This window comes from Myotis nattereri, assembly GCF_964212035.1.
Source record: "Myotis nattereri genome assembly, chromosome: 14".
Lineage (NCBI taxonomy): Eukaryota > Metazoa > Chordata > Mammalia > Chiroptera > Vespertilionidae > Myotis > Myotis nattereri.
Genome location: NC_138089.1, coordinates 49,954,868 through 49,969,796, shown reverse-complemented (window position 1 = coordinate 49,969,796; position 14,929 = coordinate 49,954,868). Strand labels below are relative to the sequence as shown.

The 14,929-nt window shown below is 36.9% G+C and overlaps 1 protein-coding gene across 2 annotated transcripts in view; it reads right to left on the bottom strand.

The window, feature by feature from the left end:
• PDCD6IP (programmed cell death 6 interacting protein) overlaps positions 1-14,929 on the bottom strand; it is a 43,797-nt gene that overhangs the window by 7,428 nt on the left and 21,440 nt on the right. For both annotated transcript variants that reach the window (XM_081105593.1, XM_081105594.1), the window contains exons 8-14: positions 13,647-13,869; positions 12,540-12,663; positions 9,760-9,937; positions 7,492-7,603; positions 6,392-6,561; positions 1,082-1,330; positions 608-742 (exon numbers count right to left, since the gene is read on the bottom strand). In XM_081105593.1, the coding sequence (XP_080961719.1) occupies positions 608-742; positions 1,082-1,330; positions 6,392-6,561; positions 7,492-7,603; positions 9,760-9,937; positions 12,540-12,663; positions 13,647-13,869 (1,191 nt within the window). The remainder of the gene's footprint in view (positions 1-607; positions 743-1,081; positions 1,331-6,391; positions 6,562-7,491; positions 7,604-9,759; positions 9,938-12,539; positions 12,664-13,646; positions 13,870-14,929) is intronic.

Below are 14,929 nucleotides of genomic sequence, written 5' to 3'. Positions count from 1 at the left end.
AACTTTATCCAATGATCATAATGGAATTAAAGTACCAAAGGAGTGATGTGCCAGAAAACTTAAAAATCACTTGTTCCCTCATAAGGAAAGTAATTGTTAAAAATACAAGCATTTCCCTAAACTCTTTAAAGAATAGGCATATTTAGTAAGCACTCAGAGACTCAGACAGATCAGAAGTCTATCATCATCCAATAGAAAGCACAGAATATAAAAGCCATACCCACCCACCCACCTTCCCCACCAAAGAACAGGGGGAATGACAAAGACTCCTCATAAGTCATTCAAACTGGTCAACTTTCCACCCCCACATCCCTCTCCTAAAAAGGTGTCATTGGCTTTTGATATCTCTGGGCTAATTCCTGTTACATCAAATCTTAAACCACGTTCTGCCTTGTGAAATACACAATTCATCAAAGTTCCCATGAAACGGTGCCACCTTCGTTAAGATCTTATTACAAACTTCTCAGAGGCAAAGTCATTAAAGCTAACAAATTCAAGGCAAAAATAAAAATTTTTTTTGATCCAACTGGAAAAAAAAACAATTAACTTCCCAAATTACATGTTCACATCTATACTGGATAGCTACTGTTTCTTTAGTACACCATACCTTTGTGCCTTCTTTCAAATTAGCTACAAGTTCAACAAAGTTGTCATATGCAGCAGCTAAATTCTTCAAAACTTCTTCTCTTAAGTTAGCTTCATTGTTAGATTGTTTCATTTTCGAAAATTCCTGGTGTGATACCTTGTTAATAGAAAAATTTATGTTTTTACATTTATTTATCAAGCACAGCTCCTAACATTTTTATTGATACATTTCCAACTATGAAAATCATATATTACATGCAGGAATTACTAGAAATTTAACAAATATTTATTTTGGAGTTGCACTGTGCTTTAAATCTTTCCTTACATAAAAACATCACAAATTCAGTGTGTGATAAAACAATCAATAATGATTACAGATTTCTAATAATATGTACACCTGCAAAAAAAAGATAATCCTAAATGAACATGGATTTAGAACAGGCTTATCCTTTAATTTTTTTAAAACATAAATTTTATTAACGTATATGAAATACACCTGAATATTCTTAAGAAGTCCTTCCTGTTTCTTTAGAGATTCTTGGACTTTAGTCGTAAGACCTCCATAGATTCGATCCAGCTCAGTAACAGAAAGAGCTTCTTCATTTATCACACCATCTTGAGCCAAAGCAGTCAAAAATCTGCTTGTCATGTCAAAATTCATTGATTTCAGGTCATTCTCTAGACCCTCTCTTTCCTTCTTTACTTCATCAAGATTTGTCAATAAGGATTTTAATACATTTACAACCTTTAAAGAAAAAAAAGAAAGAAACCTTAGTTTAATTGCAAAAGAAACCAGAAGCTTGGGTTATGGGCTCAATCCACCAGTGTGGGCGTGCAGGAGGTAGCCGAACACTGAGTCTCTCTCGTCATTAACATTTCTCTCTCTTTCCCTCTCCTTTCCTCTCCAAAATCAATAAAAATATATGAGAAAAAAAAAGAGAAAGAAAATGGGGGTGTAGGCCAGTGATGGTAAACCTATGACACGCGTGTCAGAGGTGACACGCGAACTCATTTTTTTGGTTGATTTTTCTTTGTTAAATGGCATTTAAATATCCTATCTAATAAAAGAGAAAGATGGTAATTGGCATACGACCGCTACCCTTCCCATTGGCTAATCAGGGAGATATGCAAATTAACTGCCAGTCAAATGGCAGCCGGCAGCCAGGCAGCTGATGCGAACATGAGGCTTGCTTGCTTCAGTGATGGAGGACTCCAACGTTCCCCGCCTGACTTGCCGGCCTCTCAGCTGCAACTCTAAGCAACTATGTTGCAAATATAGAAGCTAAAAAAAACCCCAAAAACCTGCTTTACTCAGCAGGGCTTCAGCCAGCCAGACCGCAACATTGTATCAAATACAGACGATAAACAAAGGCCAGAAACCTGTTTTCAGCAGCTGAAGCCTCAGAGCTAAAGCTGGCCCAGAATAAAAAAGAAAAAAGGAAAAAAGGAGCGGTTGGGAGCTTCAGTCACCCGTCAGCCTGAAAACGCCCCTCAGCCCCTCAGCCAGACTGGCCAGGCACCCCAGTGGGGACTCCCACCCTGATCCAGGACACACTTCAGGGCAAACCAGCCAGCCCCAACCCATGCACCAGGCCTCTATTCTATATAGTAAAAGGGTAATATGCCTCCCGGCACCGGGATCAGCGGAGCCACAAGGCCTCCCGGCACTGGGATCAGCGTGACAGGGGGCAGCGCCCAAATCCCCCCACCCCACAGGCCCTGCTGTGAGTGTGACAGGGTAGAGCCATAATCTCCCCATCGGCCCTGCCCTGAATGTGACAGTGGCGGCACCCCAACCCCCTGATCGGCCCTGCTCTGTGGGTGATAGAGGGTGGCGCCCCAACCCCCTGATCCACCCTGCTCTGTGTGTGACAGGGTATGGAGCCCCAACCCCCCTGATGGGCCCTACTCTGTGCGTGACAGGGGGCAGCGCCCCAACCCCCTGATCCGCCCTGCTCTGTGCCTGACAGGGGGTGGCACCGCAACTTCCCTATCGACCCTGCCTTGAGTGTGACAGGGGGCGGCGCCCCAACTCCCCAATTGGCCCTGCTCTGAGCCCAACCAGGGGCTGCACCTAGGGATTGGGCCTGCCCTCTGCCACCCGGGAGCAGGCCTAAGCCATCAGGGCGTTATCTCCCAAGGGGTCCCAGACTGCGAGAGGGCACAGGCCGGGCTGAGGGACCCCCTCTCCCCCCTGAGTGCACAAATTTTTGTGCACCGGGCCTCTAGTATAAAATAAATATCAAAAATATAAGTCTTTGTTTTACTATGGTTGCAAATATCAGAAAATTTCTATATGTGACATGGCACCAGAGTTAAGTTAGGGTTTTTCAAAATGCTGACATGCCGAGCTCAAAAGGTTCGCCATCACTGGTGTAGGCAGTAGAAAGAAATATGACTCCTGAGGTCCAAGAAGCATCAAATCATAGACACACTAAAGGAAGAAGAGAATGTGTCATACCTGGACACATTCTGTCAAGTCTGTTTAAGAGATCTAGTGGAATCAGATGTTAGACAATGTGGATAAAAATCTTACTTCCAAATGACTCTCATGACATATTGTTAAATGGAGAAAAAAGGTGCAGAAGTGTGTGTGTGTGTGTGTGTGTGTGATGCTGCGTTCTGAGAGAGGAGAAATCTGAATATACAGGTGTACACACACGTAATATAGTATGTACCTATGTATGCATACGTATGTTCTGCAAAAAGAAAAGCACTAAGGACAAACCAGAAGCTAGTGAATGTGACAACTTACAGAAAGGGGATGGGAACAAGGTAGAAGAAAAAGGAATGCGATTTCTCTTTTGAATCATAAACCCTTTTTCACATTCAAAATTAAAATTAAATCAAAATTTGAATACAGAAACGAATGAATGAACTGTCCATCTAAGTAAAAAATTAATTCCACAGAAAAATATTTCAACTCGTACTCCCTTAGTGGATATAATAAACTTAATTACTGTGTAACCAAGGTCAGTTTACTGCCTGGAAAACTCAATTTTCTTACCTGCAAAACGAGAATAATAATAGTACCTATCTCAGGACTGTTGTGAAGACTGAACTAATCTACATAAAGTGCACAAGATAATTCCTAACAAAGGGTAAGTGTTCAATCGTGTAAGAAATTACTATTAACTGGTAGTTAGGTTTTATGGTTTAACTCTATACTTTGGGCACATTATTGACTAAAGAAGCTTAGGCATGCACATTCAGACAGGGATAGAGGAAAAGATTAAGAATTAAAGCATCCTTTATTTTGTTGAAATATAACTATTTATGTAATTATGTGAGTTTGTTTTGGGAGGGTGTAATAGAATACACATTTTAAAGGTTGCAACTATTATCTGTTGGTGCATTTAAACAGATAATGGAACCTGAACCATGACTCTGAAGCGTTTACCCTATAAAGTCTGTTTAGCTAATAGAAAAATAAGAGATGTCATTTTACTCTCTCTGTAAGTTATGTCCAACAAAAACTAGAAAAAGGAATATGCAGAACTGATTTTAAAAATAGCCTCAGGGTGAGAGTCAGGAACACTCTAATAGTATTATTTTGAAACAGACTCCATGTCCTTATATAGTATAGAAACTAAAGTCTCTCATCAAATAGTGGACCAAAACTGTGGCGAAAATACCCCCAAGTAAGCTAGAAGTATTGTGAGAGGACATGCATGATTCACATGAATACAACTTCCTCTTCAGAGGGCAATCATCCCTTTGCCCAGCGTATCCACATTGTATATGCTACCTTCCTGCTGTCATTTAGTAGCAGGCTGCTGTGTTATTAGTGCCTTTGTTCAAATAACTTATTTTACTTAATAGTGACCTCAAAGCCAAGAGGCATGATGCTGGCAATTTGGATATACCAAAAGAAGCCAAAAAGTGCTCCTTTTAAGTGAAAAGTACATTAAGATATTTTAAGAGAGATCACATTCACATAACTTTTATTACAATATATTATTATAATTGTTTTCCTTTATTATTGTTGTTAATGTATTACTGTACCTAATTTATAAATTAAACTTTATCACTGGAACAGATGTAGAGGGGAAAACATAGCATATGTATTTTCAGGCCTCATTATCCCCCTTGGATAAGGACTATTGTAATTCGTATTCTTTGTTCCATTAGGTCCCCTGAACCCCTTTAGAGATGCAGGTTCTGTACACATTCAACTATGCAGTCTTCTCCTTACTTTGGGGGCTGGTTTCCACTGAACCTCTAGTAGCTCCTCTGACCACAACTACTCACTCAATCCTTGGATCCAATATGGGTTCACTTTTTCTGCCTTTTTACTCTGTTCTCATAATGTGCCAACTTCTTAAGAAGTCTCTAAAGAGAGGAGCTCCAGCCCTAGCCAGTTTTCCTGAGCGGTTAGAGCGTTGGCCTGTGGACTGAAGGGTGGCAGGTTCAATTCTGGTCAAGGGCACAAACCTCAGTGGCAGGCTCGATCCCCAGCCCAGTTGGGATGTGTGCAGGAGGCAACCAATCAATGTGTCTCTCTCACATCACTTTTTCTTTCTCCCTGTCTCTCCCCCTTCCTTCCACTCTCTCTCAAAATCAATGGGGGGAAATCCTCAGATGAGGATTAACAACAACAGAGAGAGAGAGAGAAGCTCCAAAATGCTGGAATTTAAGTACTGTGTCATCTAAATCCCCACAGCATATTTCTGTGACTACGACACTTAAGTTGTTACCCCGGATTGCATCCCGTATTATTGCATCCTTGCGTATGTCTAATCTTTGACTATAAATGGAGGGTAAAGGCTTTGTTTGATTCATTTGTTAATTTTTCAAAGCACCTAGCACAGTGCCTTACATAGATTAGATATAATAAGTCTTGGTTGAGTAAAAACATGAAATGCTTCTGTGGAAAGACAAATAAGGAACAACACTGATAACTTTTAAGATCTATGGTCTCAGAAATTCATCTTTTTCAAGTTTTCAGCAGTATTTGTTGCACTTTGGCTTATTTTCCTGTGTACTTCAGGGCCTCTATCTTATCCTACATTACCTCATAAGACATCATACTTGCACTTTCTCCTCTTTTGGGACTTTCTGAGTCCAATGCCCCATTATTAATTTTCTCCTTCCTGTCACCAATAGAAAGGCCATAAAGATGTTACCCATTTATTAACATGTCAGTTTTCCTTTCAGAGGTAGGCCCAGTGGAATATGGTGGAAGGGTGGAAGGCAGTACAGAATAATGTATGCAGCAAGGAATCTGTGGTCAGAGAGTATCTAGCCAAACCCAGTCCTTCCACTTCGGGAGATATTCTCCCTTTTATAAAACCTTAATTAAATACGAACATATGGAGTATCTAGAATAGAGTAGCCAGCTCACAGGAAGCATCAATAAATGAAAATTATTATTACAGGATTGTAATGTTATTACTATAATTACCTATTACTCAGTGTACATATCATGCTACTTTAAATGTAACAGCCACAATCAACATCTGCATTTTTAGAAAGATGCCAATAAGAAAGAAATCAGCAACTTGTTATTTATAACAGCTTGAACATCGTTTTCATAAACAGATGACCAGCCACATCAAAATGCTTCTTCTTGCCCTAACTGGTTTGGCTCAGGGGATAGAGCATCGGCCTGAGGACTGAAGGGTCCCAGGTTCGATTCTAGTCAAGGGCATGTACCTTGGTTATGGGCACATCCCCAGTAGGGGTTGTGCAGGAGGCAGCTGATCGATGTTTCTCTCATCGGTGTTTCTAACTCTCTATCCCTCTCCCTTCCTCTCTGTAAAAAATCAATAAAAATATACTTTTTTAAAAAAATGTTTCTTCTTACCTCACTGCCCTGCATGGTCTTTGCTGGGTTAGCAGAAGGGATGGCAGCATTCAGCTCAGGCTCTGGCTTACACAAAAGTGCAATGGAGTCACGGTGTGACAGATACCGTTCTTTCACTTTCCCATCCGCTTGCAAAGCTTTATCCAAAACTGCTCTGAAGTTGGCCCCCTCTGTGGGAAAAAGAATGTTATCATAATGATTTCAATAGTAATGTTTATGGGTTGGTTGTACTTATAGTTCTGTTCTCCTTCTACAGGCCCCAATTCTTTGTACTTAAATTTCAGCATTTTGGAGCTTCTCTCTTAAGATTATTCCTTTTTCGCCCTTTTACAGGCGCCGATTCACTCAATAATAAAAACTCAGTTCCTGTCAAGCGTTAGCATTTTTGTTTTTGAAAAACCAACTATAAATCAAAAGCACAGTTATACCTTAAAACACATTTGTGATCACTGTCCATCAATAAAAAGCTATTTGACTAATCTTTTCCCACAACTCATGAATATAGAAAGAAATCATTCATCCCCAAAATTGTTACAACTTATTTAAAAAATATTCTCTTTCAAAGGATCACTGCTTTAACTTGACTTACATAATAGCAGATATATTTTTAGAGAAATCTCAATAGCAGTAATTCATTTTATAGAGATAAATAAAACAATTCTCTAGCTACCATGAAGACATCCTTTATCTTAAAAAGTTTTCAAAATAACTAAAGTTTTTAAAATAATAACTTGGCTTCAAATTAACTGTTAAAAATCACTTTTTACCATCCAGGATTCAAGTAAAGTGAAATTATAAAATAATACATATAATATGACCTCATTTATGTTAATAAAATATGCACATAGCTGGAATAGAAAAGGTTATAGGAACATTTTAATTTTCATTTTATACCCTTATCAAGAATCTGAACTTCTTATAATGAATATGAATTATCTTTGTTATATTTTTTATCACTGAACTGAAGAAAAACACCTGGGCTATAATAGCAACAGTTGCAGTAAAAACAAGCTTACAATTGAACCTAATTTAATCAAGCAAAAATGTGGATCCAAATTGAGACATTATTAATTTGAAGGTCATTTATGCACATTTTTTACCTGCTCTTAAAGGCTTATAGAGTTCGTTGGATGCTGTCCTTTGCCAGCGTTCCTTGAATTTTGCTCTTAAATCATTGTCAGTTGCTTCTTCTTCATCCAACAATCTTAAAGACTTTTAAAAAGAAAGCAAAGCAACAATGGATGTCATTTCTGGTGTAAAAAGTTAAATATTTTTAAATGATCATACTCCAAGTACATGAAAATTAGTGAAATGGGACTACTCTTACATTACTGGATAGAATATAAATTGGCACAACAATCTTTGTTGCGGAAATTCATGTTACAATGTATTTAATTAAAAAATCTTGTAAAAGGGCTAGGTGAGCCATTACTTTACTCAGTAAAATTAAAAAGGAAGAATAAGTAAGAGTTTATGTACATCCATATACCAAGACTACTTTAAACAAAGACTGTTTTTAAGATAAAAATAAATCAAGTTTTTGGACCTTAGAAGCCATAAAGTTAACAGTTAAGCCATAACCGTTGTTATGGCATAAACAAAACAAAGAGAAAATTGATTACCTATAGGAAATAAGATTTAGACTTCTATGCCAATACCACACACTGAATAGTAACATGTAAAAAATGCCTTTTTAATGCATAACTGAGAAGACAAGATAGAAACACAAGAAAATACTAATTTACCAGTGGAAACAAGTGTTAGAGCCAATGGTATCTGCTAATCCCTGACAGCTTAGAGCGGAGGTCTGCAAACTCTTCTGTCAAACACCACAGTATCTTAGGCTTTGGGGGGCCACAGTCTCTGTCCCATATTCTTCTTTTTCTTTTTTTTGCAACCTTCTTAAAATGGTCAAAATCATCCCTCATCAGTGAACCACACAAAACATACCACAAGCCAGAATTAGCCACTATCCTGAGTTTGCCAATTACGTAGCTGACTACTGGCTTAGAGTGTGAATTTAACAGAACACAAGTAGACACAAGAAACATCAGTGAAGACCCGGCGTGGCTCAGTGGTTGAGCATCAACTTATGAACCAGGAGGTCAGGGTCCAATTCCCAGTCAGAGCATATGCCCAAGGGTGTGAGCTTGATCCCCAGTCTGGGGCATGCAGGAGGCAGCTGGTCAATCTCTCTCATCAATGATACTTCTCTCTCTCTCCCTCTTCCTTTCCTTGTTCAATATCAGTTATATCATATCACTTACATTATTATCACCATAGTAATATAATAGTAATAGTAGAAATAGCTATAATTTATTAAGCACATATATACTGTGTGTCCCATAGGCTAGGCATTTCACTGTTTTAGTTTAGTTCATCTTTTAAATAAGTCTAGGAAATCAATATTCTCATCCCCAAGGTTCACACCATCATAAGTACTTAAGTAGTTTGGCCCTGCCCCAAAGCACTTAGAAATGATGAAAATACAATATCCCCTGAAAGTTAACTGAAAAATCAGAACACCAGGGATGAAAGCATTGATAACAAAAGTCATGTAAGAGAGATGTGACTCCTAAACTAGCAAAAACCAATATAACCAGCTTGAATATAATTATAGCTGAAGAAAAAAATTTATCAATTAGAGTAAAGAGTTAAAGGCACAATAAAGGGAGAATAACATTAGCAAACTGTTGTCTTTAGCCAAAAAACTTTAGTGTTCCATTCCTATCGATAAAAGCCTTCTCTACTGGAAAATGGATACAGTGGACTTATAAAACATTTGATGGCCTACCTTCGTTTGTTTGACTCCATGTTCACTAAGAAACCCAATCTATATATATAAAAGGCTAATATGCAAAGTGTCCCTGTGGGAGTTCAACCGGGAGACCAGTTCTATTGCTCGCTATGACGTGCGCTGACTACCAGGGGATGGCGCAGAACGAAGGGAGGCCCTAGCCGGCAGCCAGAAGGCCCCGATCATCCCTGATGACTGGCCAGGCCTAGGAACCCTACCCATGCATGAATTTCGTACACTGGGCCTCTAGTCTTTAATATTAAAAAATCATTAATTATGAAGACTTTGAACAATTTGTGTGACAGTAACTTCTCATAGCATACTAATATTACACAATGGTCATATGTTTCATTAATGTCCATTTACATACCCTTACAGACATAAATCAACCTATTCTCACTCAATTGAAATTCTTTTTGAGGCTGAAGGTCAAGCTCTGGCCCACATTAAATTCACCATGATGATGAGCACCTCCCTGTGAAACCAAACAGGAGAAAGCCTCCAGTACTAATCCTTGCTGGACACCAAGGAATCAAACTACTTTATTTGAAAGGCAAATCTCAAAACATACCTCATCTAGGATTTCTCTATTTCTTTGTAGTAGTTCAGGTAGCTCTTTGATCAACTGATCTACAGTCTGGATGCCTCCCTGTTCAATCACAGAGGTGGACTTTGTCAATATAGACTGAGGTACAGTATCTCCAGATACATCTTCAATTGCTGCTGGAAGATTAAGAGATGCTAACACCCTGAAAAAATGAAATACTATGTTACATAGAGGTCTAAACCACCTTAAAACATTAATTTCCTATATCCAAGTCAACAGCAATTCAGTTACCATACCAAAAGTAGATAAGCCTTATCAACAGAAAAATAAAGGAAAAGAAAAAAAAATAGGTGATTGAGAAAATTAAAACAAAATCATTAAAGAATTAAATTATTTAAATTCACAGAAATTAAAAGCCAAAAAGAAAGAAATATACATTAAAATATACTAAATACCTTTGGCTGACAGTTCTAACTTAGCTTCTTTCAGTCTAAGTAATTATAAGTCAAAAAGTCTATCTTAAAAACTGTAATCTTTTTATTATACTCCTGATTGTTATACTGTCACTGACAAATCAGAATACATAAGTTATAATTTCATATCACCTATGTAAAGAGAACATAGTTGATCTAAGTATTAATTATAGAATCTTCATCTGTTCTGTTTGTAGCACAATAACAATTACTCTGTTATTTCATTTATATAATAAACGGAATGTTAAACTTATGTTTAAAAGAAAAATGAGGTCAAAATCTATACATTCATCAAAATTAAAAACATAAAAAAGCAAACCAAACTAGGAGAAAATATTCTCAATTACATACATCTGACAAAGGACTTGCCTCTAAAATATGTAGAGTTCATCAAAGATTAGTAAGAAGAAAAACTCAGTCTTAAAAATTAGCAAAAGATGTCAACAGACACTTAACAAAAGATATATGAATGGCTAATAAACACATAAAAAGTTGCTCAACATCTTTATTAATCAGGAGAATGCAAATTAAATCACAAGATACTGGTACACAAACTAAAATTAGAAATATTCTATTAAAAAAAAAAAAAAAAAAGACTGACAATACCAAGTGCTGATGAGGATACAGAGCAACTACATTTCTCAAACAGTGCAGGTGGGAATATAAACTGGAACAACCACTTTGGAAAACAATAGATCCATTTCATATGAAGTTAAACATACACTATCCATACAACTAATCTATTGTAATCCTAGTTATTTACCCTAGAGAAATAAAAGATGTCAACACGCCAAGACCGGTTTGGCTCAGTGGATAGAGCGTCGGCCTGGGGACTGAAGGGTCCCAGGTTCGATTCCGGTCGAGGGCATGTACCTGGGTTGCGGGCATATCCCCAGTGGGAGATGTGCAGGAGGCAGCTGATCGATGTTTCTCTCTCATCGATGTTTCTGACTCTCTATCTCTCTACCTTCCTCTCTGTAAAAAATCAATAAAAATATTAAAAAAAAAAAAGATGTCAACACAAAGATCTGTAAATGAATGATCACCACATCAACAATCTGAAATGTCCATCAACAGGTGAAAGAATAAACAGACTGACATTTGACCATAAAATGAAATAAATGTTCAGAAATAAAAAGGATCAAAGTGATACCCACAACATATATGAATCTCAAAAACATTATGCTAAGTGCAAGACACCCAACACACATTTTGAGTATATACTATAGGTCAATGATGGCGAACCTTTTGAGCTCAGTGTGTCAGCATTTTGAAAAACCCTAACTTAACTCTGGTGCCGTGTCACATATAGAAATTTTTTGATATTTGCAACCATAGTAAAACAAAGATTTATATTTGATATTTATCTTATATATTTAAATGCTATTTAACAAAGAAAAATCAACCAAAAAAATGAGTTCATGTGTCACCTCTGACATGCGTGTCATAGGTTCGCCATTACTGCTATAGGTGCTTATCTATACCATAGGTATTACATACATAACAATATTGTACTGTACTATGTACTATAATATACATACTCCAAATGTTATAATGATTACATTTACATCAAATTGTATAAAAAGAAAAATCAGAGTGACAGGAAGCACCATAGAGAAAGTGGCTGGGGGTCAGGGGAAGAGAAACTGAAGGGAAAGAAAGAGGCATGAGGGTGCATTTTAGGGTGATGGAAATGTTCTCTGTTTTGATCGTGGTGGTTACAAGAGTACAGTGGGGCCTTGACTTAACGAGTGTCCCGACTAACGAGTTTTTTGAGATACCAGCTGTCTCTCGGCCGATTTTTTGCATTGAGTTGATAGAGTAATTTGAGTTAACGAGCTCAGTCTCAGAACGAATTAAACTCATAAGTCAAGGCCCCACTGTATTCACATTTATCCATAGAAATGACCTATACATTTAAAATGGATGTACTTTATTGAAGGAAAATTATACTTAAGATTTTTCTAAAACCAATGAATCTACCAGAAACAAAACAGATTCAGAAAACTGAATATACCATGTATCTTAACTTAAAAAGTTCATTTCTACTTCTCATTTCCCTCAAATAAATACAAATTAGCGGTCAAACATTTTCACTTTGTTTCAGTAATTAAATTTCTTCCAACTGTATTTGGTAGGGCTTAATAAATGTAGTGTCCCCAAGAAATGTGTGTTTATGTGTGTTATGTGCTTATTTGCTATTTCACTTATCTTTGACATTCAGTTCCAAGGTCAGAAAGTAAAATGTTCATAAATATTTAGTTAAAGAACAATCAAACAGAAAACATTAGAACTTTAGATATAAATTTATGAAAGATAAGCTCTACCTACCCATTTGCCAAATTGGTGGCTTCTCTCATTTGAGCAATTGATCTGTTAACTAAGTCGGCTTTCCTCTGGTTATAGGCAGCCAAAGCCTGCTGCACTGACACAGGAACCATTTTCTCAAACAGATCTACAATTAAAAATGGGAATTTTGAGACAAAACTCAAATTATATAGTGACTGTTCATATTTCCTTTCCAATATTGATATAAAAAGTCTACAAATACTTAAAGGTAAAACTAAATCACTACTGAAAGTACAATGATGGACAATGACAATGAAAGCTTTTTCTCTGAACTTAAATCTCCTACCTTTTAGATGTCTGTCATTGAATTTAAGAAATCTTTGGTGAAGAAGAGCTAATCATAGAAAACACTTCATTTGTTTTGGGCTACTGTGCAATCGTCCAATTTTCACTCTACCACTTTCTAACTATGCAACCTTGGACAAGTAAATTACTTAATCACTGTGTATCAGTTTCCTCATCAGTCATGTGGGGATAATAATAGTAACTAGCTCACGGGGTTGTGAAAAATAAATGAGCTAATATTTGAAAAGTGCTTAAAAGAGTCCCTTGGCACATGGTAAACACTTTGTGTTTGTTAAATAAAAATAAGAAAAATAATCACCCTTTCCCAATAACTTAGAATATTAATTATCCTTAGGATCTCAGCTACAGACTACCAAACATTGCATATACCTACAATACCCACGCATATTGTAACGTATTTATCTGATACAACCATGACTCCAGAATTTGATAGGTTTGAAGTTATATTTATGAATATTTTTAATGGCAGAATCTTCAATAATATAACAAATGTTAACAAAATGACAACTGCTTATTTAAAGTTTTTTTATCATTACTCAAATGCAGTTTCAACTTTTCTGACTCTGTTGTATACTTTACATATCCTTTATTGACATCTTTTCCATTTAAAAATTTCACTGTAGATATAAAAATTTTTATTCTCATATTCATTTTGAACAATATGAATGCAAAGTATATTCAGAGCATACAATAGCAACTTTGTGATTTTGGGCTACTAAAAAAAATAAATTAAACTGGAGAAAAGATGAGTAAGATTAAACTACAACTGAATACTTGACATACCAGTGAATTTCTGGCTAATGGGTACATTGACTGGGGTAGATTTCACAAGTGTGGCTTTGCCAATAGGGTCTAGATCTTTGAGGTCTGGAACTCGATCATGATATATGAAGTCATTATCCTTCTTTGCTGCAGTAAGGGCACGGTTGATTTTGTCTGAAAAATCCTTCACGTTGACATATTCATCATAGCGAGATGCCACTGTTTTAATCAATTCTGCTGCATGCTAAAAAGAAAATGGTAAAAAATAATAATGTTTCTTTTTCTCAACAAAGCATTGGTTTCTTTTTTAAATAAAATTTTAAAAACCTAATTTGAGATTTTGCATTTTCAGCAATGTGGTCAACAGATTAACCTAGAAGTTCTCTCATCACAAATTACCCCAAAATTTAAGAATACATAGCAGACACCCCTTTAAACACGTATGTATTACCAAGAAAATAAAGGAAACCCATGGGGCAATAAGCATAAACTGGCACTGAGGAAGACTGGATGTCCAGTGTTTCAATAACCCAAAGGACTACCAATTAAAATGATTTAAAAACCCTCATGGAAATCTGAGACAGGGTCTTGAAACTACAAAAAGACAGAGAACTGAGCAACATCCCCTTCACTACCTCACATGAAGGCAGGAACTTCAAAGGACTACACCCACAATGAAAGAGTGAATCAGAAAAATATTATCCAGCAGCATATTAGATCAACAAAGAAACAAGATGTCTCAGCATCAATATAAAATTTGCTTTAAAAGAAGGTTTGCACCCTGGCCAGTGTGACTCGGTTGGGTGTCATCCAATGCACCAAGAGGTTGCTGGTTCGATTCCTGGTCAGGGCACATGCCTGGGTTTCGCGCTCCACCCCCTATAGGGGGTGTGCAGGAGGCAGCCTATCTATGTTGTGCTCTCACATCAATGTTTCTCTCTCTCTCTCTCTCTCTCTCTCTCTCTCTCTCTCTCTTTCTCTCTCTCTCTCTGTCCCTTCCTCTCCCTTCCTCTCTCTCTCCAAAATCAATAAAAATATTTTTTAAAAAACGGTTTGCCATTAGAATTCATAAGATGAGCATATGCCTCATATAAACCAAGGGCCCACATTTTCTTACTTAGATGGTATTAGAAATAGTAACATCAGATAAAATAGGCAATAAAGTCAAAAGCATTATTCAATAATTCAATACATAATATTTAACATTCGCCAATTTGCCAGAAAGATATAAAACTTCTTAAATTTTGCATTTAATAGTTGCTACCTATATAAATTGAGAAGTTGATACATCTACCAATAATCAG